This window comes from Aythya fuligula, chromosome 17 (assembly GCF_009819795.1).
Source record: "Aythya fuligula isolate bAytFul2 chromosome 17, bAytFul2.pri, whole genome shotgun sequence".
In the NCBI taxonomy this organism is placed as follows: domain Eukaryota; kingdom Metazoa; phylum Chordata; class Aves; order Anseriformes; family Anatidae; genus Aythya; species Aythya fuligula.
Window position 1 is genome coordinate 2,846,996 of NC_045575.1, and position 27,601 is coordinate 2,874,596.

The 27,601-nt window shown below is 49.9% G+C and overlaps 1 protein-coding gene across 8 annotated transcripts in view; it reads left to right on the top strand.

Moving 5' to 3' along the window:
* The window catches only part of KDM2B (lysine demethylase 2B), a 74,547-nt gene extending 47,147 nt beyond the window's left edge, over nucleotides 1-27,400 (top strand). For 4 of the 8 annotated variants that reach the window (XM_032199163.1, XM_032199162.1, XM_032199165.1 and 1 more), the window contains 10 exons: nucleotides 9,681-9,905; nucleotides 13,426-13,569; nucleotides 18,231-18,317; nucleotides 18,860-19,129; nucleotides 21,792-22,465; nucleotides 23,901-24,064; nucleotides 24,563-24,724; nucleotides 24,977-25,078; nucleotides 25,406-25,624; nucleotides 26,137-27,400. In XM_032199163.1, coding sequence (XP_032055054.1) covers nucleotides 9,681-9,905; nucleotides 13,426-13,569; nucleotides 18,231-18,317; nucleotides 18,860-19,129; nucleotides 21,792-22,465; nucleotides 23,901-24,064; nucleotides 24,563-24,724; nucleotides 24,977-25,078; nucleotides 25,406-25,624; nucleotides 26,137-26,318 — 2,229 coding nt within the window. In that variant the 3' untranslated portion in view covers nucleotides 26,319-27,400. The remainder of the gene's footprint in view (nucleotides 1-9,680; nucleotides 9,906-13,425; nucleotides 13,570-18,230; nucleotides 18,318-18,859; nucleotides 19,130-21,791; nucleotides 22,466-23,900; nucleotides 24,065-24,562; nucleotides 24,725-24,976; nucleotides 25,079-25,405; nucleotides 25,625-26,136) is intronic. The other 4 variants (XM_032199164.1, XM_032199166.1, XM_032199169.1 and 1 more) reach the window with 4 other exon arrangements.
* Nucleotides 27,401-27,601: the final 201 nt, after the last annotated feature.

The window sequence follows — 27,601 nt, forward strand, 5'->3', positions numbered from 1 at the left end:
TCTAAGGTTGATCAATCGGATGGTTTATTAAAGAGATTGCAATGGATACTCAGGGCATCTGATGACTACTCTTATGTCATAGTTCAGATAAAATAAATAGTGGGAAGTAGTAAGATCAAGACACGAGATGGATAGTTGAAGACAAAAGGTTGCCAGATTGTTTCTGACAGTGTTGAGAATATGACTGAAATACTGGCCAGAACTCTTGAGAAAAGTGTTATGAAATTTGACCAGGCCCAACAGTTAGGATCATATCTCATACGAATGGACACTTGCACCAAAATAATGATCCTTAGAAAGCTATTGGGTAACTTTCTTATTCTGATACAGGTCAAGAAGCTGACTCGTAAGCATCTCAATGGGTTTGTTTTTCAAAAACATACCTACTGGCCTACAGAAAGCAGCACAAGCTCAAATCACAAGATCTTTTTTCCAAGAACTTACATATAAACCAATTTTGCATTTTATTTTTTTTTAAACTTTTCTCTTAAATATTTTTCTACTGTCAGCAAAATACAATTAGTCTATAAAGAAACATAAGAAGCTTCAAAGGAAGGTTCAAATCAAAGGTATATTTGTATTGTATTGAAAACTTGTTCACCTCAACTTGGGAATCGTAGAATCATAAACTTCAGTGTGTAATACAGACACACGGGTGCTGTTTAGCACTGAGCACTGATAGCAACAGCTGAAATCTGTTGGTAGTAGAGCTGCTCGAGAGCAAGCACGTACAGTGCAGGTTGTAGTCCGTCCGTCCATCCCCATCTTGGTTTTACTAAAGGGTATTTGCATGAGAATGAAATCTGGTTGTTTGGCACTCACCTCCTCCTGCTGTTTATTCTTCACTTGAGGTTTATTGTCTCAGTTGGTGACAGTGTAATTGATTTCTGTGGAGATGGTGGTATTGATGAGACTTATATGGGACTTCAGGAGGGACACAATCAACACAACAGTTCAGAATGGGAAGTACTGGCTGTTTTCATGCCGTTTCTGTTAAGGCTAGTTCAGTGGTTCAGTCTAGGATGTTATTTATTCCTTATTACATCACGCAAATTACATCGCACAAAGCTGAAGTACGGGCACAGTTACACCAATACAGGCATGGCTAGGGTCAGTACTGCTTGTTTTGTTTTCTGAACTGCTGTAAACCGTAGCAGGACAGTGAAGTGTGCACTGCTAGAACAATTCGCACAAGGGTTGCTCACTATTTGTTGTAATTTAGTGTTCTCCAGAGTAGACAAGCCGAAAGGATCAAGCTGGAAAATGCTCTTTTAATAGTTCTTTCTGTGTATTAAATATATCTTTGAATGCTTAGCTGCTCTTGTACAAGATGAGATTTTCAGAGAGCAATTACAATTGGAAAGGTTCATTTTGTTGCGGTGTTTCCCCCCCCCACTGATTCACAATTTGCTATTTTATGTCATATCCTATCCGCTTTCTTTTTTTTTTTTTTAATGCCAGCTCTTCAAAGTTTACCTAGCATTTGAAAATCACTCTGAGATCTTGGCGCGTGCGTCTTCAGTGGTTAACGCAGGCCTCGTAATTAGAGCTAATTTGTCAGTTGTGTTGCTGTTGCAAGTGGCAGACTGGAACACGCTCGCGGGTGGCTGGGGAGCGTGGCTCGATGCGACCTGCTGCAGCCCAGGTGGGCTAACGCCAGTATCACCAGTGCTGGGGCTTGTCACAGATGAGAGGAGGAGGATCTATGTCATGATTTAATTCGTTGTGAATGACATTTCACCGCGGTGTGACCGGTGGATTGTCCTTGGGGGGTGTCATGAGTTGTTTTTTCTCCCATCTGGATTGTGGAGCTAAACGTGGAGTGGGGAGCCTGGAGTGGAACCTGAGCCTGGGCTGGAGGCTTGGCCTGCCCCAGGCAGGTGTGGGACCCAGCATATCCTTCCCGATGTTATCTGTTCTCCTGCCCCTGCTGGAGGCCGACTGCTCGAACCACAAACACCGCGGTAAGCGTGTCGGTTATCCTCGCTTTGTATCTTTAAGCTCTCCTCTGTAGGCCTCTAGCGGGAAACGCATCCCCCCTTCCCTCTCTCCTCCAGAAAATGTTGGATTCTGATCCTACCTTGTGCTTCTGAAAGCCAAGGCCTTAGGCACATGCCTTGCGTGCCTCAGCTTTCATCTGTTCCCGCTCTGGGTTGTGTACAAGCACAATGGGGGAGAGAGAAACCTGAGGAGACGGGCTGAACGTAGCCCATGGCACGCTGGAGAGCCACACCATAGGCTGCAGGTAAAGGCCTCGCTCCTGGCATCACAGCAAGCAGGGGTTGGGAGAATACCATCGCTTACCCATAATGGGAGCTTGATTTGGCAAGAGGACAGATGTGCAAACAAGAAATGGATCTTTAATGCGTTCACAATAAGGAAGGGGTGTAATGACACGATTCGCTTGGCTTGTCCAGCAGTCACCTGTAACTGTGTTTAAAGCTGGGCTGAACTTTGCTGCTTAAAGCTGGGAGGTGAGGCTCTGAGGGGCAAAGGCACAAGGCAGCATCGCCGCTCGTGTGCCAGCTCCTGCCTGTTGCTGCCTCTTCTGCCAGGCCACCGCCGGGCCGGTGCAGCCACGTGGTGCTGCAGCCCAGGGCACCGAGCCGCGACTCGTTTGGCAAAAATCCTGCCGCGAAGACCATTGGATCTGCCGCTGTATGGCTTCTCGGTTGCTCGGCACATGCAAATATTTAATCTCATCTTTAATTCTGCGTTGTGGGCGTCGGAGCCAGAGGCGAAATCCTACCAACTTGCATGGAAGCGGGACTTCCCCTGCAAGCAGCAGGCCCAGCGGCGCGATGGGAAACCCAATTCTCAGCACCCTGCTTCAGGCCTGCCTGCCTTGCCCCCCAGCAGCACGCCCTCCACCGTGCCTCCTGCAGCCGAGGCGCTGTCCTGGGGCTCCCCAGCAGCTCCCCCCGTGCCCATCTCACCCCCCAGAGGGGCCTTTATCCCCCTGGGCCCCTCTGAGTTGTGCAGGGCCAGGGGTGCAGAGGTTCAGGGGCAGCATCCCCAAAATCCCAGCTCCGTGTGGGGGTGCCCGGAGCCGTTCCCAGCCCGGTTCCTTTGTCTCCCTCTCAGCCCGTGCAGCGCCGCTCGGCCCGGCTCAGCCAGGCAGGGCCCCGCTGCTAGAGGGGGGAAAAAAAAAAAGGGGGAGAACCGGGGGGGTGCCGGGGGTGCCCCCGCTGTCCCCGCTGTCCCCGCAGGCCGGCTTTGTGCGAGCGGGCCGCGATTGGCCGTGCCGCCAGGGCCAGCCCCTTCCTGGCTGCCTGGCATGAATATGCACGGCCCCCCCCTTCCTCCTCCTCCTCCTCCTCCTCCTCCTCCTCCTCCTCCTCCTCCTCCTCCTGCATGTGTGTGTGTGTGTGCGGGGAGCGGGGCTCCGCCAGCAGCGCCGCTCCAGCCATGTCAGCTCGGCTCCGCCTGGGCCCACCATGAGCCATGGCCATGTCTGGAAGCGCCGACGAGGAGGACTACGAGTCGGAACCGGAGCCCGAGCCCGAACCGGGACCGGAGCCGGGACCGGAGCCGGAGCAGGTCCGGAGCGGGCGGGCGAAGTTTGCAGCGGGAAGGGAAGGGGAGAGGAGAGGAGGAGGAGGAGGAGGAGGCCGGGCCGGGCCGGGGGAACAATGTGGGGCCGGCAGCGGGCCCGGCTCGGCTCAGCACGGCCCCGGGCACCCGGCGGCGGCTCCGGGCGTGGCGGCGGCCCCGGGAGGAGCGGGAGCGGAGCGGGAGCCCCCGGCGGGGCCGGGCCGGGCCGGGCCGCGGGGCAGCTCCGTGAGGGCCCCGCGCCCCGCTCCGCCTCATGGGGGGGGGGGGGGAGCCCGCGGCTTCTCGTACCCCATCGAGGCTCTTGGGAGCCAATTTGGGTATTTTTTTACCTCACGAAACGCCTCAAATCGCTTCGCGACTTCGGGAGTGCTGAGCCCGGTTACCTGGCCGCGGCTCCGGGCACAGCCTCCTCGCTGCCTTCCCAGGGATGGGGGATAAAGGGGAGGATGCGTGGGGAAATGGAAAGAGAAGTTTTATCACTTCGCCCAGGGTTTATTCCCTGAAGGGTTCCCTTTCCCTCTGGGGGGGAAGGAGAATAAACTTTTTGAATTTATGAAGTAATCTGTGAAAAATAATCCGGAACGTGTGTTCTAGATCACGCCTTTTGCTATCTAAGAACTGCCTAAGCAATTAAAAATGCACCAGGGATAGAATTAAACATGCGTCCGCAATTTAAACACAAACTCGATATTTTTGTTCGTAACTCAAGGTGTTTTGCTCTTTGAAACCACCTCATAACGTGCTTTTAGAGACGAGTTGGTACGTAGGCTGGGTGTTGAGTCTGCCCTCCAAAACCCCTCTCATCCCTACCAGCTTTACTGTGCTTTTCTTTATAATTTCCCCAAGAAAACAGAGCTGCAGGAGCTGGGCCCGGGGGACAGCGGCGTGCCCCGGGTGCTCCCCGTGGTGGCAGATCCAGCGTGGAAGCATCAAGAGAGATGGGGCTGCGCCGCCCAGGAACCTCAGCCGGGTCTTGGAGGAGTAACTTCATTAAGCCTTTGCTTAATGCCGTGGGTGGTGTGGCACCTAGCAAGTGAAACTGCAACTCTCCATGTGTACCTGAACGGCACGGCTCCCATACGTGGGTAGCACAGTGGCTTTTATCAGTCACTTTCTTCTGATGTTGGCCTTCAGCCTCTCCCCTTCCCCTACTCCGTGTCTGGACTGAGCAGGTAAAGCCTGCCGTGTGCTCCAGCAGGAGCACAGATAGGATTTACCACGCTGAAGTGGCAGCCGATGCTGGCAGCAGGGCTCGGGAAGGTGCTTGCCGGGCGTGTGTCCTGCCTGCTGGGGGAAGAAGCGCGGTGGTTTTTGTTGGGCCAACCCCGATGGTTGGTCCCACAAAAGCTGCGTGCGTAACCGGACTGCGAAAAACGCTCCCGGGCGGTGGTAGTGGAATTTCTTCCAAAGATGAGAAGCTGTGTTTGTGTGATGTGCCCTAGCTTTGTGTAGCTTCCTGGTGCCTTTCTTTTTAAGAGCTCCTACTTTGGATGCGGCTTATCTACAAACGCATGTTTTTGCCAATGTGTCTTATTTCACCCTCCAGGCCTAACTTCTGCCTCCTCACCACCAGAGGAAAATACATGGGGGCACTTGCTTTGGCACTGACATGCCGGCTTATCACGCCCTGCACAATGTCGCTGCGTTGGCAGATGGACCTGCAAGGTAGAAACTTACGTGCAGATGGACCTGCAAGGTAGAAACTTTCCCATTTGGTTGGGAACGAAGAAGTTCCCCTGGTTTCCCTTACCCCGATGTGCCCCTTACTGCTCGGCTTGGGCCAAAACCTGTCTTGTTGGCCACATCCACCCAGCAGGAAGGTACAGGTGATGTGAGCATCGCCACCAGCAGAAAAGAGAGATCTGAGTTAGCACGTGTACACTTTGGGGCAGATAGGCTGGAGTCAGATGCGTCGAGTCTGTGGCGTTGGCTTCTGCTCTTCGCTTTGTGTGGCTTTTAAGGATGTTACTGGCCATCAGCCTGATTTTTGCTGCCTTACACTAGCTTCCTCCTCGTCGCCACCGAATGCTTGCAGCCACATCACCCTATCCTTTCTTCCTCCTTCCTCTGGCTAGGGTTTGTGTTAATGGTTGAAGGAATTGCATCGGGATGCAGCGCCTTACAGAGGTCTGTACAGAGGACTGGTGCCCCTCAAGTCCCCAGGTCCTCCTCTCTTTTGTTGCTAATATTGTTGCGTGGGTTTGGTCGGCATAACTGGAATCTGTCCCGTGCTACAGCAGGAAATCATCCCGGTCTTGGGAGCGGAAGGGATACGTTTATGTGGCACAGCACCTCGGAGCAGTGAAAACCACAGCTGTGAGATGTCTGCTCTTGGAGAGATTTACGCAGTGGGATACGTAAGCTGTACAGATCATACTTGGGTAGGAAGTGAAGTGCTTCGGGGTGTCAGAAGGGCACTGCAAGTGCCCTTGGATGTTTCTGGAGGTGCTCAGGCTGAAGTTGTGGTGCGGTGCTGCTGGCAGCAGCAGGCAGGTTGCTGAAGCTGGGTGGTGGAGCAGGACCCATGCCCGCTTGTAGAAGAGCTTGTTTCTGGGCTACAGGCTTCATCAGCCTTGCTTTTAGGGCAGGCCAGGACTCCTCCCGGACTGGCTCAGGCTGTCAGCTGATGTTCCTCTCCAGAGCAGAGGCGTTTGTATGCAAAATTGCCTGGTGACAACTCCAGCAGAGCCCGGTCAGTGCTGGGATAGCAGTTGGGGAACATCAGCACCCACTTAGCGATGCATTTACAGCTGATAGCTCTTGAAGAGTTGTCTCCAAAGTTTGATTTGGTATTTTTTTGCTAATCTGAGATCTTTTGAGTTATTCTTTGCAGCTGTGAAGGTCAGAAGCATGTTGCTGTAAACACCAAAGCTGTGATGCTGTTGCAGACAGAGTGTGGAGTTCAGAGTGTATTGCATCTGATGGCCAAAATGTGCTCCCAGCACCCAGGTGTTGTATGGGTCATGCTGTGTCTGGTGCAGGAGCAAGCTCTGAGCATTTAAATTTTGGTTGGTGTGGTTACCTTTGTGTGTTTCATAGTGGTAATATGGGGAAAAAGCCAGCAGAATGCCCTGTTATCACAGCTTGTTTTAGAGGGTAGTGCCAGTCCACCAGCTTTCTAGGTCTCAGTGTAACAGAAGTAAGTATTTAGTCTATTAATCCTAATAGGTTTCGGGAGCTGTTTGCAGAGCCTTTGTTAGGAGCCTGGGAGAGAGCTCAGCATCACTTCAGCATCCTCCTGCCCCTCTTCTGGAGGCTCTTCTGTGGCCAGAGAGGTGCGGGCAGGTTCTGCGGAGGTGCCAGAGAACACGGGACTGCTTTTGGGAGCAGTTCAAGCAGCTCTGCCTTGACCCTCTGGTGTTTTTTGTATGAATAGGGGAAAAAAAATTCTCTTCAGGTATGGTGGAAGCCTTCTCTTTGGGACAGCTGACAGCGGTGGCTGCAGGACAGCTCCATGGAGTCATCCTGGGAGGGTGCTGAGCTGGGCAGCCCCTGAGAAGGAAATCTCCACCAGGTTAACTACCTGGCTGCTGTACCGTGAGCCTGCAGGCTGAGCTGGGGGTCCTGCAGCATCTCTTCCCTAGCATTGACCTGGAATTCATCGGGCTGGCTGCCACGTGCTAAATAAACCCCAAGTCGTGTTGGAGGCTCCTTCTACCCCCCCTGAATCCCAGCACCTTTCTGGGAGAGCAACCCACAGGCCAGCTTTTCTTCTGTTGAGGTTTATAAAGCGACCGCATTCGAGCCCCTTGAAACTGGATACGAGTGGGAATTCCTGCTGGGCCTCTCCAGCCCTGCTGGCTGGGATTGGGACATCCTGGTAGGAAACTGGGGGAGGATCGAGGCTGGTGGGTTGTAAGTGAGCACAACCCCAGCTGGTCCAGTTGCTTGGGTTTCCTGAAGAGCAGTGAAGAGGGCCGGGCACAGATCCGTTACGTTCAGTGGGGTCAGAACTCTGCGTGGCTGCTTTCCGCTGCGTGGTGGTGATTTACGAGGAAATCTGAGCTGTGTGGTGTGCTCTGGCTTCCCACTTGTCCTTACAGCTTCACCTGCCTGCTTCTTTCATTTGTATTTTTTAATCAGGATTTTCCGTTTCTGCGTTCAGCGATGCCTCTCCACCACTTGAACCTTCCTGGTGTCCTTGTGCTCAAGAGAGTCACCAGAATTGGGGCTTGGTTTTTCTCACTGTGGCAAAATCAGGAGTTGCCTTTGGGCTGGGAAAAGCACTGAGTTTGAATTTTCCTTGCGAGAGATTGCTTTTAAAAAAAAGACCGTGCTGATGGCATTGTAACTGCTGTTTGCCCTCTTAAAAAACTTAATCGTGTTCAAACCTAGTGGGAAGGAGCGGGGCTAACGCAGAACCTTCCACGTGCTGTCGGCAGACGGGAGCTGCCCGGGTTGCTGAATGTGTTTCAGTTGAACTTAACTCCCTTCGGTTCGTTTTTCTCATTTCCTCTGCTGGTGGAAGGAGGTTGTAATAGAGAGAGTGGAGGGGTGATTCATGCCGAGGAAGGAAATTATCTCTTATCTAGGTGCTAAGCCAGTCCTGCCACAGCCGACTTTAGCCTTGAGAGGCTGCAATGTTGGTCTAAAAGGCAAATATTTATTCTTTAGAGTGTCTGAAATTGATCTGAAAGCTGTGTCTAGTGCAGTTTCCGATGGGAAGCTACACCTCTCTGCGTTCACAGAGCACAGCGGGATTCAGCTTGCGAGGAGAACAGAAACTGCTGTGGAGGAGCGTAATTAAAAACTCGCAGGGATCCGTGTAACGTCGTCAGCTGAGTAATGCTTTCTCCCACCTCGGTTACAACAGTGGGTCTGTGGGAGAGGAGGCAGAGAGGTGCAGCTCCTTGCTCTCTGCTGTGTCCTAAGTCACTGGGGGCTTGCTGGGACGGATGGGAGGAAGGTCAAATGCTCACCCACGTGGCTTTTTGTCAGGGTTACCATACAGCAGGACGCTTGGAAGCTTTTGCAGTACCAAGCCGAACGTGTCCGTAGCTCTTTCTTTTAAAAGCTGCGGTGGAAATTGCGCGTGGCTTTCTGTAGCCAACCTCCTCCTGCCTCGGTGACTGCCCAGAATTCAGCACAAACAGAAAGTGAAACTGCTTAAGTCTGGCCTCTGTGTGCTGGGGGGCACCGAAAGTGGAGGAGTTGTGCAAATACTAAACCAGATGAGCTCTGCAGTCCTGTCACTGTCATCTTCATGGTGAAAGTTGTCAGTGGTAAGAAAGCCACGCCAATCAGTGGGTGATTACCCCGTATGATGACACCGTGCTTGGCGATGTTTGGCTTGAGCTCTGTGTTCTTGTGCTGAGCAGGGAGTTTCTTATTTAACGTGAAATTCAGATATCTGGAGTGAATATGTTGCAGTTAACCTCATCATTTAAAATCTTTTCATGTTCCTTTAGCTTCTGCCTCAAAGGTCATTGAAATCTAGACCCGGGATGCCCTTTTTAGCCTTTGCACAGCATCAGTTAGTGTTCTGGTTTTGAGCACTTGTTAGTGTTGGACAGGAGGGGAGCTGTTCTGGAAGGGGTTTTGCAGGATTTGTGGTTTATTTCCTGGCTTGTCACTTGGCAGCAGTTTGTGCTTTTCTTTTAGGGAGACTGCTGTGACTTGAGCCGTTGTTGCAGAATGTTTCCCTGCTGTATCTAGCCTCGGAATTACTTTTGCTGCCTCCTTGGACTCTTCTGAAGGAGGAAAGTAGACCTGACTTAACCTGAGCACAGTCCTAGGAGCTCCCTAGCCCAGAGCTCTGCGCTGGCACGGGTCTTATCTTTGACCTAAGCCAAGAACATTACTTGGGGCTCGGTCCTGCATTGAGTTGTGCATAAATAGTTTCTCAGCGCCCTCCTGTCGTGTTGGGTTTACGATAGATTTGGCATCTCTCACTTGTGCCTAGGTTTCTTTGTCTTTTTACAATGCATCTTTCCCTCTAAAGGTGACAGAATTCCTTTAGCTCTAAGAGTGATTGCGTGCATCTGCTGGGTATTAGCCATCTGCGTATGGCTGATACATCTGCCGGCTTTACGTCTGCGCCGTGTGCGGCTCCTGCCCAAGGACTTTCTGTAGCTCAGGTGTTCCGTGGGATGTGCAACTAACTTTTGTGTGTCTGGCTCTTTCAGAACAGGGCGGTCGGACGGCCCAAAGGGAAGCTGGGCGCTGCCTCTGCGGTGAAGCTCGCAGCTAACCGGACGACCGCTGGAGCCCGCCGGAGGAGGACGCGATGCCGCAAGTGCGAGGCGTGTCTGCGGACAGAGTGCGGCGAGTGTCACTTCTGCAAGGACATGAAGAAGTTCGGGGGGCCTGGCAGGATGAAACAGTCCTGCATTATGAGGCAGTGTATCGCAGTAAGTGCACCTGCTGGTACAGCTCGTTCGGAGATTTCTTTCCTACAGCTTCCTCTCCTGGTGACAAGGTGTGGGACTGAGCCTAAAGCTCAGTGACGTGGCTTTTGTTCTCAGTAGTATAGAAGGTAGACATGGAGGTAATCAATTCACCAGAAATTGGCACTCAAATCACACTGAAATTCTGGGATTGTGGGGAGAAGAGAGAGCGGGAAGTTATCATTCAAATTTGAAGAGGCCTCTGCGGTTTGAGCCTCTGAAATTTCTAATAAAAGCCACCTTGCAACAATCTTTACCACCTTAGCTGCTTGACCACCTCAAGATGTGCAAAAGTCTTTGGCATCCCCCAAGACTTTGGCATTGGTGACCAGAGGCTACTTGGGATCCAAATTTCAATTAATTTGCCATTTACCTAAGCGTACAAGAGGGGTCTGATGGAGAAGAGCCAAAGAGCCATCCATCCCAGGGCCTTCTCTTCCTCAGGGACTGGAAATGGCTGTTGGGGGATGCGGTGAGTGTCAGAACAGGGCAAGTGGTAGTCAAAGGCGGTTTCCTGGCCTATTGTGATGTGTTTCTTAGAAGCTTCTTGAGTCGTAAGTGATAGCTTTGTGTTTAACACGTATTGACAGATTAGTCTTCCATGAAGTTCTGAATCATTGCTTTCATATCGACTGTCACTGAGCTCCTCAGGCCTTTTGTCCACAGTGCTCTCGTTGAAGAGGAAAAATTAGCTTTGGCTTTCTCATAATTCTTTGGGAAGGCCTTTTGTGTAGTGTTGTTCAAGGTTTTGTTTTGGTTTGGTTTGGTTTTCTTAATTTTTTTTGTGTGTTGTTTTTTGTTTATTTTGTTTTTAAGGGAAGGAATGTTGTTTATTCATAACTGAATTACACCATCTATCCTGATTCCTCAGTAACTCTTGATTCAGTCTTGTTACAGTTCCTTTCACTTACATTTTTTTCTCTAATCCTGATGAAGACACTGAAGTGGTGGCATTATTAAATGGCTCGGGTCAGGTTTTACAAACTGATTCACACTCAGGGTTTCCAGTAGTTGCTCCTGGTAGCCCACGCTGTGTCCTGCTCTAAGCCATGCGGTGCTCTTGACAGAGGATTGGATTCAGCTCTCCTGGATCTTTTAGTAAAGTGCACAGAATATCTATCTACCTTTCCTCAGAGTGCTTTTGCAGCTCAAGTGTCTTTTCTTTGAACACTTGATTTCCTGGAGTGTGGCATGAATCGAACAGCATGGATGAAGAATTTATCATTCTCCAGGGAGAAGAACTAGTGAAATCATGCTGCCTTTTTAGTGGAGGGATTACGTTAGGGCTGCAGTGTGCTTCCTCATCCTGCCTGTAGAAGGAAATTTTCATAGTAAGGTGTTTCAGTCTTCACACAGGCTGGGCCTTGTGGAGCAGAGGAGCTGGGTTCTCTTCTGGCTGTGTGCAGTCATCTTCTCATCCCCTCTTTTCTTCTGAAGAAGTAGTTTCCAGTTGTTACCTGCAGGTTTATTTCCAGGAGCCGTGTTTAGAAGACATGGCTCTGTAGTCGAGGCACTTTGCTTCCTTGTCCCATCTGTGCATGTGCTCAAGGGATATCTGCTCTTTGTGAGGTCTCGGCGGTATGAGTAACGGTGGGAATATTGCAAACTTCCTTAGAACAGCGAGAGCGCAGTAAATTAACAAGTTGAACCGTTGCAGTTTTTAATGGTGCCTTCCGTTTCTATAGGCAATCCAATTGTCTTTACTCTTGTTCATTATGTTCTCTAACAATCGCAGCAGTAATATATTGTGGTACGCATCCAACAGCTCCCAGCTAAAGGAAACCACCAAAGCGAGGCTCTGTGGAAGTAATGATCCCCACAGTGCTGGGACTGTGCCTTCCTCTGCTTAATAACACTGCCGATATTAACTAGGCGCAGGCTTTCATTAAACTCAGAAGCCTTCAGAGAGCCAGCACTGCCGCTCAGAGAACAGGAAACTCCTCTGCATCACTGCTTCAATCAAGGGAGGAAGGAGGAGGGCCTGGGACACTTGCTGCTGCGTCGAGTAGGTCTGAAGGAAGTGGGGGGCTCTGTGCTGGGAGGTCAGGTTGTGACAGCAGAGCTGCTGTTCACTCCAGCAGTGGGACAGAGCTAGGTGGGGCACAGAGGAGGTTCCCGAGACACCCTTGCTCCCAGCAAGAAAAGTTGTACTGCTTCTGGGCTGTTTGTTCCTCGGGGGTGGATATAAATAGGTGTCGTGTGGGAGATGGGACAGAACAGGAGGACAGAGCTGTCGCAGCTCTTAGCTTTCCTCTGGTTTACCTGCTGGCGGAGTGGGATCCTGGGGATTCCTCTTGTGTGCACGGAGGAAGGTTGGGAATTCAATAACATTTGCAAAATGCTTTGAAAAGGGACTGTGGGTAAGTACTGGCATGAGAAAGCAGAAAAGTGTTACCACATCTGATGCTGGTGCGTGGGGCAGCACGCTGTGCTCTATTGGCTTACCATAGTTAGTTTTATCCCTGTCTGAAACTTCCTGAAGGATGGGCTGTTGCTGCAGAGGTTTGATTCAGTGTGCAGTTTTTCACTTCCAGTCTTTATTTGCTCCATAAATGAGAGAGCCTTGCCATGAAAAGCCACATCTCTGCTTCCAACTACCTAATAGTTAGGGAGTTACAACCTGATCGATTCCATTTCACGTTATAGCCAGCTTCTTACAAGGATCTTCCGTTTATTTCTTGTAATGGCTTGTACCTTATTGCAGGAAACAAGAAGTTTGTTCCTCATTAGCACTAAGGTAGCTTTTTAATTAGACTGGCATTCAGTGCTTTGACTTGGGTGATGGATATAAGAGATGCTGCAGTTCCCTTTCTGCTTCAGCAAAAGATAGGAAAAAAAAAACACAGAGCTTCCCACTTGTGACACTTCTGGAAGAGGAATTCTCTCTTTAAGTGCCTGTGCAGTGCTTTTTGCAATGCTTTGGGAGCAGGGCCTCCTGTAGTAGGCTATCAGTCAGCGAAAGGTCTGTTCTGGGTCTGTCGTGGGCTTGCTGTGAGGGCTGGGTTGGGTCCCACAACATCTGCCTGCCCTGCCTGTAAAACAGGGGCGCTGCCAAATTGCCAGGCAGCCTGCGAAGCTTCACGGATGTGAACGGTGATGTTGCAGGTTGCTTCTTTTGCCTCCCATTGTACGGTAGAAAAGTGACACACGTGCCAATGTCTGTGTCAGCTCACAAAAAAAGAGACCCGCAAAAAAAAACCCAATGCTTTCATCCCTGCAATGCCCCGTGGATTAATGTTGCTAGAGGGAGGGCACTTTGATTCCCTCAACACGTCCTGCGATGCTTGGTCTGGGTACCCAGCCCCAGTTACCAGTTTTTCTTGCCTTTGTTGATGTGCTGGGACGGAGCCTTCAGCAGTTTGCACAATTAAGCCCTATTTATCTTCTCTTTGGAATGAAAATACTGTAAATGCATTTTGAATTCTTCTGTTCCCATATGTCTTATGTGCCCTGATCAAGACTTCCTTCTGATATGTGTAAACAGCCGGTGTTGCCTCATACTGCTGTATGTCTGGTGTGTGGAGAAGCTGGGAAAGAGGACACTGTGGAAGAGGAGGAGAGCAAGTTTAATCTCATGCTAATGGAATGCTCCATTTGTAATGAAATAATACACCCAGGATGCCTTAAGGTGAGTGCAAGGATGTAATACCTGTTGGAAACAAGCAAACTAAAAGTAGATTAGATGTCACCTTAACGTAAAAGTAGGGCACAGAAGTTAGAAAACTTTCACGGTTTCATCTTTGGAAACTGAGTGAGCGCAGAGTTGGGGTGAGAAGCAGGACTGAAGCCGTGGCGTGCGCGGTCCTGGCTGGCAGGAGGGAGCTTTCTTCTGATGTGACCAGCATCCATCCCCTGGCCGCCCAGAGCAAGCCTGCAAAACGTGCGTGCATGCAAGTGTTTTATTTATTTTTTTACTTCTTATTTAAGTGAGGTATCTCAGCTGGCACAGGAAGCTCAAGGGGGCAGAGGAATCTACCTGTACGTAGCGTTGGATGAGTTCGTCACAACCCAGCAGCTCCTTCCCGTGTCCCACAGAGGACAAGGAGCAGTTTGCTGTCTGGGTTTGTCCAGGCACAGAGCTGCCTTTTGGTGGCAGCTGGCTTGAAGGTGCTGTGAGCAGAGGTTGCAGTAGGACTGCAGCTCTAGAGAACGAACTGAGCAAGGTTCAGGCTGCAGGAACGCTCAGCCTTGGCTGCCTCGAGCGCTGCGAGCAGATACCCTCCTCGTCAGTACCAGAAGTGTGATTTTGGGCAAGTCCGTGTGTCTGAGCACTTGGAAGCCTCCTTTCTCCAGAGCTGCTCGTGTCTCGGCTGCTCAGCCATTTCCTGTTGCTGATTTGTTTATGGTTAAAGTGATTTGCCAAAGCAAATGTGCTCTGACATACCGTGCCCCACGAAGCAGCCTTGGGCCCCCGGGGATCTCCGGGAGGGGAGGCGCGTTCCTCGTGCAGGCCCGGGGTGCTGCTCTCCGTGCCTTTCACTGTTCCTGCACCGTGTGCTGAGATTCACCAACCGACCTGTGTGTCCCTAGAGCAGAAAGCAGGTGGCTTTGATACCCACAGCTCCTGCCACTTGAGGACTCGGGGAGCTTTGCTTGCTTAAAACAAAGCTTCAGGGGGTGAGGAAGCGAGGGAAGGAGCTGCTCCTTTCTCGGTGTGTCCCATTTCTGCCTTGCAGCTGCTGCTTTCCTACTCCAGCCCCCCTCAGAGTGCTCCACACCCCCCTTCCCTCTCCTTGCAGTGCCAGTTACGCTTTTTGGCTGGGTCCAGAGGCTGGGATTGTTGTCTAGTGGCAGTTCAAGCGTGGTTTCCTCTCACCGTACCACATCTGGGACTGGTTGCACAGGATGTGGGTCAGATCTGTGAACTCAAGCAAGTGCTGTTTGTTCCTTTATGCATATGTGATGTTCCGAGTGATGTTTTGGTAACTAGGAACAATGTTGCTCGAGGTATTGCTGAAAATGAAGCGGTGGGAGACTTGCAGCGTGTCTTGTTTTTTTAATTACTTGGTGCTTCTGTTGAGCTGGAACAGTGGGAGAGCTGGTGGTGGTCAGATACCCAAACAAAAGGGCTCCAGGAGGATTTCAGAATCACCTTGGAAGGCGAGAGGAGAACAGCAAAAAGCAAACGGGACCTTTTCCTTGGTTCCCTCCTTGCTCTTTGTTCCTGGGTTCCAGTTTTCTGTGAGACAAGAGCCTGGTGCTTTATTTATGTGCTGCCCCCTGATGTGGGCTTAAAAGCCCCGCAGACAGAGTCCCATAAACAGCCCTTGTGGGAAGTGCCTTTGAAAGCAAACGTGGCCCCAGGGCAGCTGCTGTGGGTGCCCACCGAGAGGAGATCCCCTCCTGGCCTGCTCAGAAAGAAGGCAGCAGGAAGACGTGTGAACTGTGGGGGTTGTCTCCAGTAAACATACTTTTGGGGGAAACCAGCAGAAATTGGGCAGGGAGGGGAGGAGTGAGGGGAGAATTCTCTCCGGGGTGCATCTCCAGGGCTTGGGCACAGGCACTGGGCTGCTCGTGGGTAGCTTGCTCTGTCCTGTTCCAGCTTCCCCCTTTGGCTTTACGTGTTCGTGGTGGGTTTTCTCCAGGAAAAAACAGTGTCAGGGGGTGGCCTCTGCTGCGTCTGTCTTGTGCTGGTGCCTAATACTTGAGCTAGCTTTAATGCTAGCTTCTGGAGGGGCTTTTACAGCTGATCTTTAAGAATTAAATGATCCTTACGGTTCCTTCCAACCCGAAGCATTTCATGAAGGTAGCTGGGGTGCATCTGTGCTCTGCCACACTCGCAGCCTCGAGGAGCTCCTGCGGGTGCCCCGCTAGCACAGGGCACGTTACACGCCTGTGTGGGAGCTGTGTGAAGGGCAGCCAGGTTGTGGCATGTCCTGAGGAGTGGCACGGGGTGCTTTCCGACACGCTGCTGCTTTTCTTGGAAAACACAATACCAGTGTGAGCGCTCGTTCTGCCGAGCAGCTTCTTAGGAAAATCATGTTGGCAAGCTTTCCCCCAGCACAGCGCTGCTTCCAGAGGAAGCTGCTGAGCTTTTCAGAGGGATATTGCCTTTCGCTGGAGCAGAGCGTTCGAATTGAACCGGTATTGATGGGTTTCTCTTGCTGCAAGCCCCATTACTAGTAACGCTGGTGAGCACGGGTGACCAAGTGCAGTATCTGATGCTGTTTCCTTAAGGAAAAGGGGTTCGTTTTCCCAGTCAGATCCTCTTCTTTTTCATCTTACGTAAATGTAGTGATAACGATGGAAAACGGGATATTTTAGTTGCATTGACAGAAAAGCAGAAAGAGTAAATGAAAAATAAAGACCTTTGCCAGCACAGCTGCATTTCTGCCCCTGTCTTCAGCCCAGGTGTGTCCGTGCCTGGGTTATTTCAGTCTTGGTGCTGCCAGAAGTCAGGGCTCTCGCTCAGCAATACCAGACCAACATCCCGGGGTACTTTACTCCCCAAAAGGCAGGGCAGGCTCACGCTGAGGCTTCCTGAACCTCCACCCTCGTGCTGCAGGTACGGTCCTGAGGCTGCCTCCCGCCGCGGCTCAGACGCCCACCTGCTGGTGGTAGCAAACACCCAACTGGCTCCCACCCAGCCCAGGAGGCTTGGGACAGATTCGGTGGCAGGTTTGTGTGTGTCTAATTAGTTTGCTTACAGTTCCTCACATCTGTTCGGTTCCTTCAACTTCACAGAAGGGACGGAGCTGTAATGCTTTCCCTTTGGTAGCATTTGTTCTATATTCGGTGCGGGAAATAACTTGTTCCCAACTTGGGCTCAGGCCAGGGATTGTTCCCCCGAGGCAGAGATGTATACAACAGCTCCTGGAGTATCTTACACCTACCATGGGAAAGAAGGTTCAAAGGCGCACAGTTGTGATAAAACCAGTATTTAAATTCTGCCCACTTCATTTACTCGTTTATTAACTCCAAAAGACTTGCTGAGAGAGACTGACATGTCATCACTCTTGCTGGATGGTGAAACTAGCAGGGCTGCTGTCTGGCTCGGGGACTGGAGGAAGCAGTTCCCTAAAAGCGGGGCTCGCTCCTGCACAGCCAGCACGTTTCCACCCAGCTGGGAGGAGGAAATGTTTCAGAAACAAGAAAAATCTGCAGATCTTTGCCCCTGCCTGTTTCAGCAGCAGCCTCCTGCTACTGTGCTGCTGATGCCCAGCTGTTTGTCTTGACTGTAGACAACAAAAACATGCTACTACAGCCACGAAATCATCTTCCCTTTTTCCCCTCAAGGCTTTTGTCTAAATATATATCGAAATCCTTGAGATGTGAATGTGCCATCAGTGAGCATATGTGTTTGTGTGGAGGTGCTTTTAGCCTAGCTGTACTGTTCCTCCTCAGTTTCATTCACAGAAATTTCTCTTCAAGCCACCGATCTCCTGTTTGGAGAGTAACGAGGGCTCCCGTGTGGAGAGGCAGAAAGCAGCTTTACAGCCCTCTGCTTTTGGCTGCGATGCAAAATGCAAAATGTCCCTGTCCCGCAGGGGTAGCTGAGCAGTAAGAGCTTCTCTTCCTCATGCTGGCTGGATAACTGGGGGGTGAGGAGCCCTGAAAATGATTTCATGTGTCCAGTCTTCTGAATAAGTGTGCCTGTTCTCCAGCTGACTTGGCAACCAGCGTTTTTACTGGCACATGAGCTTGGGGGCTGGGTGCACGGGGCTGCGAGCTCCGGCCATAAAGAAAAATATTTCAAGGAACACTTGATTACAGTGCAGGGTGCTCTGCTTCTAAAAATGCCTGCCAGTATTAATATATGTGAGAACGTGTGTATGGGAAAAATCCCTTCCTATGAAAAGCTCAGGCTGTGCCTTGCTTTGGGGTGGGGGGGGGACATGGGATGGGGCCTGAGCTTTTCATATCGAAGTGGGAGGCCTTTGGAGATGGCACAGTTACAGCCCTTCTTGGGGGGAGCTTTGTGTTTTGTTTTCTGTTTTTGCTTTTTTTTTCTTTTTTAATATTTTTGCAAGAGCAGAACGTCCCCTGTGTTAATTAGGATTGCCCCTGACCTTCACAAAACCCCAAACCTGAACCCCGTGTCACATACCAAGTTGACCAGCACGCTTGCCTCCCGTCGGTGTTACCACGAGGGTGGTTTTGTGGGACTGAGGCTGTGCTCAGCACCAGCACCTGTGGTGATCGGGGTTTCTTTCCTGTAGCCATCGGGAGGGCAGCAGTCGCTCAGAGAGAACGAAGAGCTGTAAGAGATGCCTCTGAATGATTCTGCCTGTAGACTTTTACAGCTTCCTGTGGCTTGCTGTGAATTGAGTTGTGCCTCTCTTTCACCAGGTGAAGGAATCAGATGGTGTGGTTAACGATGAGCTGCCGAACTGCTGGGAGTGTCCAAAGTGCAACCATGCAGGGAAAACTGGAAAAGTGAGTTTAATGGGGATAAGTGGTGCTGGAACGACCTACAAAATCTCAAGCTATTCCCTCTGGCTTGTAGATACAATTTCGCCCAGTACCAGCTTTTGTTTTTGTGTCTAATTCAGTTGAGTCAAAGGAAATAAGCTCTTGGCTTTCTGTTTGTTCCCCAGTCGTTTTCTTTATTTTTCCCCCATGCGCTTCACCCAAAATCTGGGGAGAATGTAGGTTAGTTCTGTGCATTGCTGCATGTTAAATTCTAAGATGAAAATACTTCTTTGGATTTTGTAAAAGGGAAAAAAAAATAGGCAAAACCTGAAGTGTTGTTTGTTTTCTTTTTTTGTGTTTTGTTTTTTTTTTTATTTTTTTTGTAAACTGAAACACTGCAAGTGTGTATAAGAACTTCTTAAAGGTTGAAACTACTTCTCCTGTAACTCCTTGTTAATGCTTTTGTCTGTTACAAAGTGATCAAGCCACCAGTGCTGGAGACAACTTACATAAATAGCTGAGAAAGGCATGAGATATAAAGTTTGTTTGTGTTTTGTGTCTCTTTGGCGTACAAGCAAAAGCGCGGACCAGGATTCAAATACGCATCAAATCTCCCAGGCTCATTGCTGAAGGAACAGAAAATGAACAGAGACAATAAGGAAGTAACAGATGCTGCAAAACGGAAAGGGGACTGTGAAGAAACTCCCAGGCGGAAATCTGAGGAACATTCCAAAAAGACTCAAGTTGACTCAATACTGAGGAGAAAGTCAGACGAAGTACATCTGCGGAGGAAAAGGAAATTTGAGAAACCCCAGGAACCCTCTATGAGAAAACGGGTATGACAAAACACCCTTATGTACGTACGCAGATGCGCGTGGGCTGGTTGGGGCTGATGTCTCTTGCCTTCTGGCTTGTACCTCGTCTTGAAATCCCAGATTGCTACAAAAGAAACGGCGATGTTTTACCTTCCGCCCTGAAAACTGCTAGTCTAACAGGACAGTAGTTTGAATGGTGAAGCTCGGGTTGACATTCAGAGGCTGAAAACACTGGGCTGTGGCTGTTGGTTTATTCAAAGTACTGGAAAACCCACTTTAACTAAAAAGTCACTACAAGATGCTTGGAGTAGGATCAAGGTGAAAATCAATTTTTTATGGAAGCCTTTTCATCTTTAGCCACTTGGTGGCGCGTGGCAGCATGTTTTGTGGCTGATTCACAGATGTACAATGCTCGTAACTGATCAGAGGACCTTTAGAAATGACACCTTCTGTAGCCTGCAGAGAGGAGGAGCTGCTCACAGCAGCATTGTAGGCAGAGCTTCTTCCCCGAATTTAAAAGTCAAAGCTCTTGGGCCAGGCAGGGACACTCCGAATTGTCATGTGGATTACAAAACACACTAATAAGGACATACAGAAATGCTGGTTTGCAGAGATAGAATTGAGGACCTAGATTTCACTTCTTTCACTAATCATCAGATGGCTTTAACACCAGGATCAGTAGCAGGTTTTGTACTGCTTGTGTAGTTCGTTAGGACTTGGTAGTCGGTCTGCCCCTCACGGCTTGGCAGAGGGAATGCTACGGTACAGTAAATACAGGGATTGTTGGTGCTTTGGTGGAGTGGGAGAGCAAAATTCATGACACCAGGTTATGCACATCTGCTTTCTGGCCATGATTTCCTTTTCCCATCCCTGCGGACTCACTGGAGTGTTTATGGATGGCTTGAATTGCTCCGTGAAAGCCCCCCAGCGTGTGAGGAAGGCATTGCTGGTCACCAAACCTTCAACAGACAGCAGAACAAATGTCATGTTTGGGGGTTTTTACTTGTCTTTCTTCCAACAGCTAAAACTTGGACAAGAAGAGAAACTCTTCAGGAAGAAGGTGCTTTGCCTTTTTAAAAGATGTGTTCTCAATCCCTTTTCATCCTTCTCACGTGAGCCGAGTGGTGAGCCAGTTCATCAGCCATGTCTTTATGTCACAGCAGGCATCTTCGTTATGCCATATACATCTTGAAGTTACAGAGTCTCTCTCTTGCAAGCCTTTACGCTCCAGAATAGTTAGCTGCAGTGTCTGGTTCTGTATGTCCTGGGTTTGTGTCCTGTATTAAAACACAGTTGAAAGCTGTGTTTTGATGACACCGAGGAATGAAATCCTGTTTCTGTACTGATGTTTTGCTCCCCCTGTGTGGCTGAGCCCTGTCCCTGCCACGCACCCCCCCAGCAGTCTGTGCCACAGCACACATGAAGCCCCCCGCTGGCACAATATTGATTCACCTCTCACAATCTGCTGTGATAACAGGACTCTGATACCTTTAAGTTATGCACTCGTCAGTACCCTGCGTGAAGGATGCTGCAAGCTGGCAGCAGTCTGATGGTTTACTTCTTTTCTTCTAACCTGTCATTAACGTTCTGCGACCTCTTCCTTTATAATGTGTTTAAGGACAGGGTGATCAGCTTTCTCTGCAGTCTGGAACACAGGAGCAGATCACTGACTTGATCCCAGTAGTTCATTGCAAAGGGATAGGCATTCTGATACAGCGAGCGTGTTCACAGCAGTTCTCCTTTCCTTGCCAGTCCTGATCTCTTCTCATTAAATCTGTTTCATTTTAACAGTTGCTAGCTTCTTCTTGCATGCAGCGATCAATTACTCTTGAAGTCTTCCTTGCTTTTGGCTGATCCATCTCCTACATTTCCATCCGGTGCGCATCCAGGAGAGACTAGATTAAAGCAAGCGAGCGAAGCGCGGTTTGCTTTTACGAACAGTGACCAGGGCAGGGAAGAAGGCGCCAGCCAGCCCTCGTGAGCCCGCGTTGCGTCGGAGATCGTGGCAGCGTGAGGTCCCGTCCGCCTAGCAGTGTCAGAGCTGTCAGTCGCATCCCCTGTTCTGCATGCACCGGAGGCGGGGGAAGCTTGAGAAGATGAACCGAGTTCAGTAGGACATAAAGGGGCAGCTAAAGTGTGGTTGACCGAGGCTGTGAGTATCCAGCAGTAAAGGCCACAACAGGAGCACAGCCACAGTGCGAGCCGGGGATGGCAATCCAGGAGCTTTCAGAAATTCAACTTCTGGCCATTGGGCACCCACGTGTGTCAGGCAGTGTTGACAGTGGGAGCTTTGCCCAATGAACGCGTCCCGAGCCTGGTTTCTTCTGGCCCGTTGGGGGAAAAAAACAAACTGTCTATCGTACGCTGTTCATCTCGTGTATGTAAATTGTCTGGTGTGTAACAATAAGGCCCTTAAATCTGCAGGATTGTGCATGCTGAATCAAGGCGTTTATCGCTCCCTTGGAGTCCGGAGAGCCCATAGCTGGCCTCCTCATCCCTGTGATGGCACTTGAACTTGATACCTTTGGCTGGCGAATGTGCCCATGTGCTGGGACGGGAGGGGCGCTGTGCTGGCAGGCAGCCCGGCCCCCCGTGCACGGCTGCCCTGTGGAGCATCAGCGTTGCCCAGTGTTGCCGGGCGCCTTCTTGCTCAAATAGTCAGCCCTTGTCTCTTCCTTTTCAGCGGCGATCGTGGAAGGCTTCAGATGACCGAGCTGCCATGATCAAACCCCTGCGGCGCCTCAAGCAGGAGCCGGAGGATGAGCTGCCAGAAGCACCCCCCAGGTCCAAGGACAGCGACCAGTCGCGCTCCAGCTCGCCCACCGCGGGTCCCAGCACGGAGGGTGCCGAGTCCAGGGACAAGAAGAAGTTCAAGATGAGGCGGAAAAGGCGGCTTCCCAATAAGGAACTGAGCAAGGAGCTCAGCAAGGAGCTCAACCAGGAGATCCAAAAAACCGAGAACAGCCTTGCCAATGAGAATCACCAACCCATCAAATCCGAACCGGAGAGTGAAAACGAGGAGCCAAAGCGCGCTTTGAGCAACAGCGAGAGACTCCATAGGTTCAACAAGGGTTTGAACGGGACTCCCCGGGAGCTGAGGCACCAGCTCATCCCCAGCCTGCGAAGCACCCCTCGGGGAATAACCCGGCCCCCGCCTTCGCTCTCTCCTCCCAAATGCATTCAGATGGAGCGGCACGTTATCCGGCCGCCTCCCATCAGCCCCCCTCCGGACTCGCTCCCCCTGGATGACGGGGCAGCCCACGTGATGCAGCGGGAAGTCTGGATGGCTGTCTTTAGCTACCTCAGTCATAGAGACTTGTGCATCTGTATGAGAGTTTGCAAGACCTGGAACAGATGGTAAGGAGCGGGGGAACCGAGCTGGGTCTGATGGGAGGTGGGTGACTGGCAGTGATAACGTCCACTCGGAGAGCTGTGCAGGTTATTACTGAAGCTCTGCTGAGCACAAGGGGAGAGGGTGCCCAGCAGCATCTGAAGAAGTAGCTTGTCTTCTTCTGGTGCTCTCTCAGAAGCAGCAGTTACCGGCACTTTTGGTGGGAGTTTTGTGTTTGTGCACCGGGCTGCTGGAGCTGTAGCCCCCAGAGCAGGCTGTTCCGTACGGAGACACCGCAATGTTCCGCACGCTGGAGCAGCCAGCCTGGGTCGTGCTAAGCCTTGGTGTCATTGTGCCCCCAGGAGCTGCTCACTGCTAGCACAGTTGTTTTTGCAGCTCAGCCATTAAATAACTGTTCAGATACAGTGAGGATCTCCGGTGCCCTCAGTGTACTCCAGAAGGTCCGTTCTGATCGTTGCCCTGTAGAGGGTACACAAAGAGCAATCCCCGTTGCTGATTCTCTACCAGCAGAGCTGGTGGAGGAATCCTTCATCATCGCCTTTATTTACAGTGTGTCTGTTGGGTGCTCAGGGCACCGGAGTGTAAAAATTAACAGGGAGTGACTGTACCACAGCAGGAAGCATTAGTGGACAGGTTTCCATGTTTCACTGAACTTGCAGTAAAATATCTTTTTGTCATCTGAGGTTGGGATGTGGTGTGCACACAGGTGGGCAAATCAGGCAGAGGCTCCTTGGTAGCACAGTGCAGTAACAAACTGGGTAAACACCAAAAAGGTCGATAATTTGGGGCAAGGTGATGCCCATGGAGCCCCCCCTCCCTGGGTTTCTTGGTGTCACAGAAAGGTGTTAGACTCTTTTTCCACTTAAGCACAATATTTTCTAGTGGAAGATTCAAGAAAATCTGGAGTCTCACAAACCCATTCGGGTTTCTTGTTGGTGGCCCTTAGAGAACCAGAAAGACAGTGTCAAAATGCAGAAGCCATCTAGATGGCAATAATGCAAAACCACAGAACCAGGAGAGGGGGATCTGTTTTATAAAATTCACTGGGTTTAGGTGGAAAGTGCGGGGAAAATCAGAACAGTAACTTTTAACCAGTCTTTTTATTCGAAAGATAAGAAAGAAGGTGCTTATGTTCAGGCTAGGAGATGGATTTTAATAAACAAACTGATGACTTAAAATGAGATCCTAAGTTGCTGACACTTGTAATTCCGTAGAAATAATTCCATACTTTATTGCATGATACATTTGATGGAGAAACTTCAAACCTATATAGCGTTGTTTCTATTTGCGTGCTCATCTTAGCACCACTGAGCCTTATTTTGGCTATTTCCCATTAAATGCTGTAGCTTTCCCTCCCGTTCAATGACACCTTTTAAAGTCTCACAGAAATGAAAACGAGTGCCAAATTAAAGCGCTGTTGGCTTTTTTCTTTTTGGGTAGGTGCTGTGACAAAAGATTATGGACCAAAATAGATTTAAACCATTGTAAATCCATCACTCCACTTATGCTTAGTGGCATTATTAGGAGACAGCCTGTAACCCTTGATCTTAGCTGGACAAATATATCTAAAAAGCAGCTGAGCTGGCTTATCAACAGACTGCCAGGTAAGTGACGTTTTCTTGATCAGTTTTCACCAAATGTGGCAAACCCGTTTGTATCTAACCTGCAATCTCTGAGGGATGGCTGGCGGGATCCCTCTTATCTGATGCGAGGAATAGATACGTAGGGATGAAGCATCAACATGTTAAAATGAGCCCAAAAAATAGTTATGCTGTGACTACTTGGCGTTGTAGGTAGAGTAATTTGAGGCAGGTCTCAGTCTACGGGTAACATTGCTGGGGGGAGTGCCTGTGCTGACTTGATCAGCGAAGCGTGCGGCTGAGGGCTGCTGCAGAACTGTTCTCCCCCACAGGAACGAAGTTGCAGGAGGAGGGTGGGAGGGAGGGCTGGGCAGGAGGAGGCTCACGGGGTCCCTGCTTGCCCTGGAGTGCTGGGATCATTTCAGAGCAGCACTGGGCTCACCCCAGCCTGCTAGGGATAGCAGATCACCGTGCACGCCTCTCTGGGTAGGCCACATGCTCCAATTTCTTCTGTATCTGCAGGTCTTCGAGACCTGCTGTTATCAGGGTGCTCATGGATAGCAGTGTCAGCACTTTGTAGTTCCAGCTGTCCTTTACTCCGAACTCTGGATGTGCAGTGGGCAGAAGGCCTGAAAGACGCCCAAATGAGAGACCTCTTGTCGCCACCCACAGATAACCGGCCAGGTAACAGGCGGGGGGAGCGCGGGAGGCCTGTCCCATCTGCTCTGTGGCACGTTCTGCTGCTAGTCCCACCTGCAGGGGATGGGCAGGAAGCCCTGCAGCTAGCACCGGCGGGGTTCTGGGCTCTGCTTGAGGTGGTTCAGTAGTGAGTCGCAACACCTCGCTGGAAGCCGCTGGGTATTGAGTGATGTTCTGACTGCTGAGCAGTCATCTGAGCCACTGTGCTGGTTTTCTGTCTGACTTTCTTCTCTTCAGGCTGCAACGGGTGTACTTTAGAGAGTATGGAAACACTTTCTTCCAGTTCAGGGAAGGAGCAGTTCTGTGGGTCATGCCACATTCGCCCGGATTTCAGCTCAGGTGAAATTTTGAGCAAATCAGATCTGCTTTCTGGCATGCACTGCACAGCCTACTGCTTATTCCCGACTTGTAATTCCGCTGGGCCCCTGCAGTTACTTTTATCCCTTTTTGTTTTAAAATCAGGAGGTGGTTCTTGCCCACGTGCCTGTGCCAAAAATAGACAAGTGTTCCTGCTGATGTCCCCTCCAAAGCAACAGACAGGCAAAAGCATCTGAAGTTAACTTAGGGCAGCAGTGTTGTGTGTCACAGTGCATTTCCTAGAGACGTGCAGATGTTCGCGATGCAGCGCGAGGCTCGGAGGAGTGACCTGCCTCTCCTGCTTTCCAGGTCAGATCGACAACCGGAGTAAGCTACGGAACATAGTTGAGCTGCGCCTGGCCGGCCTGGATATTACCGATGCGTCTTTGCGGCTGATCATAAGGCACATGCCTCTGCTCTCCAAACTCAATCTCAGTTACTGTAATCATGTGACAGATCAGTCTATTAACCTGCTGACCGCAGTTGGAACCACCACGCGGGATTCGTTAACAGAAATTAATTTATCAGGTACGCAGCACGAACTCTGGGGAGGGGAGGATGGGAATGGCTCATCGCTGTTAGACCTGTGTGAAATACTCAGCAGTGGAAGTGGTTTTCCCCAGCTACCTCTATCCATGCCCCCTGTGTAACAGCCCCACCAGCGCTCCATTTCTGTGCTGCCTGTGTAAATAATCCCGCAGCTGCCCGGCTTTCCCAGGGCCCTCCCTCCTCTGGCTGATGTGCAACAGCCCCTCCCTGGGGGGAGCCACGTGCTGTTACCTCGCTCATCCTCCTCCTCCTCGTGGGATTTACAAACGCTGCCGCTCTGTGCAGCTGGTGCTCTGCTTTATCTCAGCAGTTACACAACAGAATCTCAGGGATCAGAGCACGGCAGCCGGGCTGTTTGGGGTGATTTTGGTGTCAGCACAGCACAGGAGCAGAACGGGCCTTACCGTGGTCAGGTTAAATTGTCCTTGTGCTGAAGAACAAACCAAGACACGCTGTTACATTTATTTCTCTCCCCTCTTTTCTTTTGGCAGACTGCAATAAGGTTACTGACCAGTGCCTGTCTTACTTCAAACGTTGTGGAAACATCTGCCAGATCGACTTGAGGTACTGCAAGCAAGTGACAAAAGAAGGCTGTGAGCAGTTCATAGCAGAGATGTCAGTAAGTGTTCAGTTTGGGCAAGTGGAAGAAAAACTTCTGCAAAAACTGAGTTAGTTAAAGGACCTGTGTAAATACTGGGGCGGGGCGGGGGGAGGGATGGGACTAAGAACATGTAGGGATTTTATTTTCAATTGGGAACTTGGAATATTGGAAGATGCCGCAATTGGATTTTACAACTCTTGTCGAGGAGAGAACAACGTTAAACTACCCATGTTAAGAATTTCAACTTGTGCCACTAATTCAGTCTACCTGGGATGTCCTGCACTGGCTCTTATGCAAATTCATAAGGCGACTGTTATTGATGATAATTGTTCACACCCGGAAGAAGACTGATCTCCAAGAAATACTGTTATTTAAAGTACCACAGCATGTGCTTGGTAGTGTAAATTTGATTTCTGCTTTTCATTTCTTAAAACAACAAAAAAAAAGTTGGTGTCATTAAAGTGGACCACGCACTGCATTTCTGCCTTCTTAACACATTTTGTTTTGTTACATCTTACATTATGCAGAACTATTTTTGTACAAAAATTGTTTAAAAATTATTTATGCAATGTTTGAATGCATTACCAGTGTTTCGGTTTTGATTGCCAATTTTTATCTTTACTTATGGTAGGAGAGAACTTAACCTATACTTCGTAGACAGTATCTATCTACAAACGTGCCCAGGTCAGGAAAAGTAGGTTAATACTTTCAACTTAAAGCATGTTTTAATGGAAGTTTATATCCTGCTTTGTATACTTCAGAAGTGACATAAGCATGTTGTGGAAATAAGGTGTAAATTATAGTTGAAGTAAAACACTTTGCCAAGTTTTATCTGTATAGAAATCACCTTTTTCTCAAAATTTTAAAAATTCCAATTTCAGCTTTTGCACATAGGAGGGTTTCACTCTGTAGCATGAGCTCTTGTACTCAATATAAAATTAATTTATACAGTGAGTCCAGCAGTAGAATAAATGGTCAAACGTAGTCTCTCTTTCTTTGAAGTGTGAGTTGAGTTCTCATTTAAGGTTTATAACATGGTTATTTCCTGATTGTAAAATTCTGCATTCATAAGTGCCATTGTTGTAAGGTGTTGTTTTCGTAGACCTTCCTGATGCAGTTTTACCTTTGTTGAATTTGTATAAACAATTGTACAAAAACAGACACTGGCTCAGAGGGCTTTTGTTCCAATTTGGGATTGCCGGTGGGGAAGTTGTGGGGACTTTAGGGGTGGGGAGTGCTTGTAATTAGTGCAACTGAGCAAAGAGAGCAAGTAGAGGGACTTCTTGCTGAGAAATGGGACTTGTTGACTTCTCTTTCATGTGTTGTGCAGAGCCAGAGAAAGTAATTGTATTGTG